Source organism: Atta cephalotes (assembly GCF_000143395.1).
Source record: "Atta cephalotes unplaced genomic scaffold scaffold00002, whole genome shotgun sequence".
NCBI lineage: Eukaryota > Metazoa > Arthropoda > Insecta > Hymenoptera > Formicidae > Atta > Atta cephalotes.
Genome location: NW_012130066.1, coordinates 3926168 through 3931447, shown reverse-complemented (window position 1 = coordinate 3931447; position 5280 = coordinate 3926168). Strand labels below are relative to the sequence as shown.

Here is a 5280-nt window from a genome sequence, read left to right as displayed (position 1 = left end):
GTCCTCCTTCTCCCCCCCCCCCTCCTTTGTCTCTATCCTCTCACTTTGTTTTTCTCTCTTCCTATCGATAGTCTCGATTGTCTCTGTTTCGCCAATTTACGAAACCGAATATGCACCTCTTGGCCTGAAAGTTATTATTAGCGCACCACAAACTGCAAATAGCCCCTCGATCGCCGTAGTAGATGATGGATTTGCGGATCTTCCTAATTACACGTGGATTGCATTATCGTGGCGCGAGAGTGTCGGTTCTATCAGAGTATAATTGGAATATTCAGTCGAGATTATCGATGAATCTGCGATTGTATGCGATGATAGCGCAGAGTGGCAATGATAATTATTTGAAGATTTAAAGTAAATACAGTTTAAATGAGATAACGATTTCTATCATTATATAATATTGAAAAAGTCTGACAATTCAAAATGGATGAATTATCGAACATTGTCATTCAACCTAGACAATTTCATGTTTCATGCCTTTAGGAATTTTTACTAATCTATCTACTTAAATCTATCGATATGTGTGTTACATATCGGTATGCATGTCGAAAAAACATGTTACATAAAAAAATTCAACAATTATTTGTTAAAAAAGCACATTGTGACATGATACTCGCAGAGTACGTTGTCAAGTACAAAATAAGTGATGATTCAGAGCAACTGTAATTTGCGAAATTGAGGTGTTATGGGGAACTTGGCAGTTCAAGAGAGATCTCTTGAGTAAGCGTCGCGACGTCGCGACGCGGTCGAAGGGATGACAATCCTAAATGCATAGAATATTTTAACCTGGGGCCTTGAGCTTAGTGAAAAATATTTCAATCGATTGTTTTTACTTGGCCAGCAACCATCGTCTACGTTTTTCCAATGTTTCCTCGGCGAGCAGATCCGACAAGTAAAAGCTTTCCGTTAAAACAAAAACTCACCCGAAAATTGTAGCACAAAGTTTTGTTATTCATTTTAAGGAATTATTCTCTGGAATTAAATTAGCGAAATATCTCGGCAATTAAGCCTAGTGGAAAAATTTCCATTAAGGAAAAATCTACTTGAGAGCCCTCGGAGACATCGTCCGTAAAATATTACGTCGTAATTCTGAGACGCCGTTTAAAATACGAAAAAAAAGAATCGTGCAAATTTCTCGATAAATTCGAAATGAGAATGTAAATATTCGTTCCAAAATTCTTAATAACTGTATGACGCATACATCGGATGCAAAAGGTTAACGTGCGATTGCATAATATAATTTTATTTCTATCGTAAACAAAATTACGTCCATTAAGAACGTTATACAACGTTCTGTCATTCGGTCGTACATTTCATACTTGTCGTATCCTTCAAAGAACATGAAATAAACGCATAAAACGCGCATTTTAACCCATTAAAGCGTGCACATGAAATAAAGCGCTCATTTGATACGCGTTATCGGTTACGTTACTGTTATGATGAATAAAACGCTCGTACGGAAAAGCATACAAACAAAGTGCTATAATTAAATTTTAGCATGTAAAAAGAGATGGCACATGTCTGCCGTTTAACGCATAAATTTTTAGATAGATTCTAATGCGTTAAAATAGCGCGGATATAAATAAATAACATCGAGCTCGTACATGCAAAACAGAATGGAGGAAAATAATTCAACCATATCATTGCTATGTATACGTGAATTATATATTAAAAATTACCATATTACATACCTTATATCACTTTTGAATACTTTTCGTTGGCAAACTGACTTCGTTGACAAGATTCGCCATCATTTCTCATTTAATGTTAATAATATTGATAATAATATACGTTAAAACACAGAATAATCCCGCGCTATTCGTGACATATGAATGTTAACTATCGGGACCATGAATTATTAATAGAGTGTAGAATTACAATACTAGCGTGCTAGTGCATCGGCTACAGCGCTGTCAATAATTTTCATTGTTCGTCCTTTTCTTCTTTCACCTCGTATAGACCGCAAACTTTGTTGGCCGGTACAGCTTTATCTGAAACAACGTCGTATTACCTTCAAGCTCTTTGTTGCAAAAATGGTACATGTCAAACGCGGGCAATAATCTAATGTTTTTCTATCGATTTTATATCGTCAACTTTTCGACTAACAATTCATATTATACATATAATTCGTTGCTCTTATATATACGACAATTATTTTCCATTACATGAAATAATTTTAATATTCATTTTTTTGTTAATATTACTTTGTGCATTTTTCAAAATTTAGTTCATGTCTCCGTAAGATAAAAGGTTCATTTATTCAACATACGACGGTATGCAAACTGGCAAATTCATCGATTTCCTTTCGCTCCACTAGTAGGATGTAACGGCGTCTCAGCTCACATTTAACATTTAAACGCGCTACGAAGAAGAGTTACTCGAAGGCACAATGGCTGCAAATATATTATATCCTTCCCGTGAAATCATAACTATTCATCAATTTTTTATTAATTTAGAATCGCGTCACGTGAAAATTAAATCAAAGAGAAACAGAAAAAAGAATGTAAAAATAAGAAAAATTCAATCTTGAAAATTCATCTTGAAATCGATTCCTGATATCAAATATTGAAAATTTGAAAACCTCGTGAAATGGATTTGTGCAAAATCCTATTTTAATTCGTTTATCCCCCCTCCGTAAGGGACTCTTTTTATCATTTCCTTCTCAACGTCAATCACATGACTGTCAGTGAAATTTTTCGCTTAACTTGTGCTTTACGTCGCTTCACATCTCATTCAATCGATTCAAACGTCGGAAAAAGTTTCGCCACTTCCGCAAATTTGTTCGGAATTCCAGAGTTTTTTCACTTTTTACTCGTAAGAAGAAGCTACGTGATCAAGCGCCATGTTCGATTTACGTGATCTTCTCGATTCAGCAGTTGCTTTTTGGACTGTACCGATAGGTAAAACGACGCCCTAAAGTAACGTCTTAAAGACGGCTATTAGTTTATCAGCGAATCAAGCTGATAGCGGAGCGTGTACAACCCCAAAAAATAGAATGTAAATATCCCAATGGGACTTGTGTAATCCCCTAGCTTCTTTGAGAGAACAGTTTTGATAACGCATTCTAGATAAGCCTCGTTCCATCAATACATTAATTATTAATTGCTATCAAGGGCATTGTGCATCTGAGCCCCTACAACGCTTAACAAGAAAATCTCCCAAATTGTACAATTCTAATTTTAATGAAACTTTTTATATATATAAGTTTTATACATAAATATGAATTTAGCGAAATCACCCCTTATAGTTAAAATTTTTAATTAATTTTTAACTTTTTTTGTAATATCTCAGAAGCTATTCAAGATATCAACAAATGTCTAATACAAAAATTTTATAACAAAATTACCTATATTTATTTACGCCAATAATATTTTTTTTAATTTGAGAAAATTAATAAATTTCGAAAAAATTATTTCTTTTCAAAATATTAATGTTAACATAAAGACGGTAATAGAAAAAGATTACATCAAGTAAATTAAATACTTTGCTAAACTTACCGATCATTTTGGGATAAGGTAGGTTAAGGTTGTTCATAATTCGGACGAACTCCTCCAGAGACTTGGACAGCCTGGGATTAAGAGCTTTCTCCTCGGCCACGGTGGTGACGGTTCTACCGTTGTAATCGTGTGCGGGGTATAGTCGGTAATTTCGCGGCAGTGTGAAGATCTTCTCGTGAACGGATTTGTACAGGATCGCGGCAGATCCGCCCTGCGCATAAGTGGTACAATAATTCGAGCGTACGGCAATTATGCCATAAAGCTATGAGACTTGTAATACACAATAAGTGAGAACAAAAAGCGTAATAAAACATAATTAATAAATAAAAATAAAGAATTAAAAATTTAATCAATATTAATACAATATCTTTTAAAATTGTGATGTGAATACACAACAAATCAGAAATAAAGGCCCTAAACAGTCAAGTTGGATCTTTAGTGCTTAAATAATTCCGTGCAAATTTATACATTTTCAATCCTGTAAATTACTAAAAATTTAATTTCGTATTAATTTGTTTAATAAAAAGTCATACAGTTGTTAAAAAAAAATTTAGTAATCTTATTAAAATATTTATAGGCACAGAGATATCATATTCTCAAGTGTTAAAATTGGTATTCATTGAAAATCAATAATTTAAATTTTAAATCAATGTCAGTCTTGTTTAGTTACTGTCTAACAATAAAGCAAAATTTAAAGTGAAGTTTGAAGTATGTCACGGATAAAAATAATGATTCCGATCGTTCTCATGTGTTAAAACGTCGTTTAAGCTGCGCTTTCGGGGGGAAGAAAAGGTCGAGACACGTTTATAAAATGCACCGACACGCGGTCGAGCACGATGATGGACGGCTATTCATCACGCGAAAGTTGCGGAGAAGAAGTCTTTCATATTCCCGATGATATATCGACGTTTATTTGCACTACGTGTGACACGTAGTGAAAATGTTATTGCACGCGTCCGTCGAACGTTTCAACGAGAATTCAGGATGCCACCGCGTCGTCCGCGTCTGTTCTAGGTCGGCATCGATCGTCGATTAGTTGTGACATTTCAAATAAACCAATCATTGATATCTGACAATTATATAGGCGACAAATTGTAAACGACACTTCTGGTCCGAAGAAAAGAGCCGCTTGTTTTTTTGATTAAACGATAGCAATGCACTGAAAGAGACGTAATGGCAACTTGCTGGCTGAAATTAATATCTACTTGGGTCAATGAACTCGGGAGTGCGGGTCGATCAATCTAGGAAGATTTTCATGAGTCACGTGCAATCTGTCTACATGGTGTGCTTAAAATTACCGCACTTTTTCACTTGGATTTTTTTTAACAAATTTTAAGGGTTAATCTCTTCAAGGAAATTTCAATTAAACAACTTTTATTAAATTATAAATGAAATTTAAATTCATAACAATAAATCAAATTTAGATAATCCTATTTTTATTCGAAGCGCATCTTAGTGCTTAATAATATTTATTAATTACTCGAATAATTTTATTTAACTTTAAAAATTTCAAAATTACAAATATTTATATAACTAAATCGCAAAGATAGTTTAAATCCATTTTAAAATTAATTTATAATAAAATTGATTAATGTATTAATATATTATGAATAAAAGAGTCATATTACTTGTTCATTTTTATTAAGGATGTATTAAATAGAGAATTACTATAAAAAAATTGAAATTAGAAACTTATACTTTTTATATAAAAATGAATGTTTTATGTGTGTGTGTGTGTGTGTGTGTGTGTGTGTGTGTGTGTGTGTGTGTGTGTGTGTGTGTGTGT

The 5280-nt window shown here is 33.5% G+C and overlaps 1 protein-coding gene across 1 annotated transcript in view; it reads right to left on the bottom strand.

The window, feature by feature from the left end:
- Nucleotides 1–1920: 1920 nt before the first annotated feature.
- Nucleotides 1921–5280, bottom strand: part of LOC105620490 (persulfide dioxygenase ETHE1, mitochondrial) — a 16542-nt gene continuing 13182 nt past the window's right edge. Inside the window, exons 5-6 of the mRNA XM_012201986.1 lie at nucleotides 3495–3705; nucleotides 1921–1988 (exon numbers count right to left, since the gene is read on the bottom strand). Coding sequence (XP_012057376.1) covers nucleotides 1921–1988; nucleotides 3495–3705 — 279 coding nt within the window. The remainder of the gene's footprint in view (nucleotides 1989–3494; nucleotides 3706–5280) is intronic.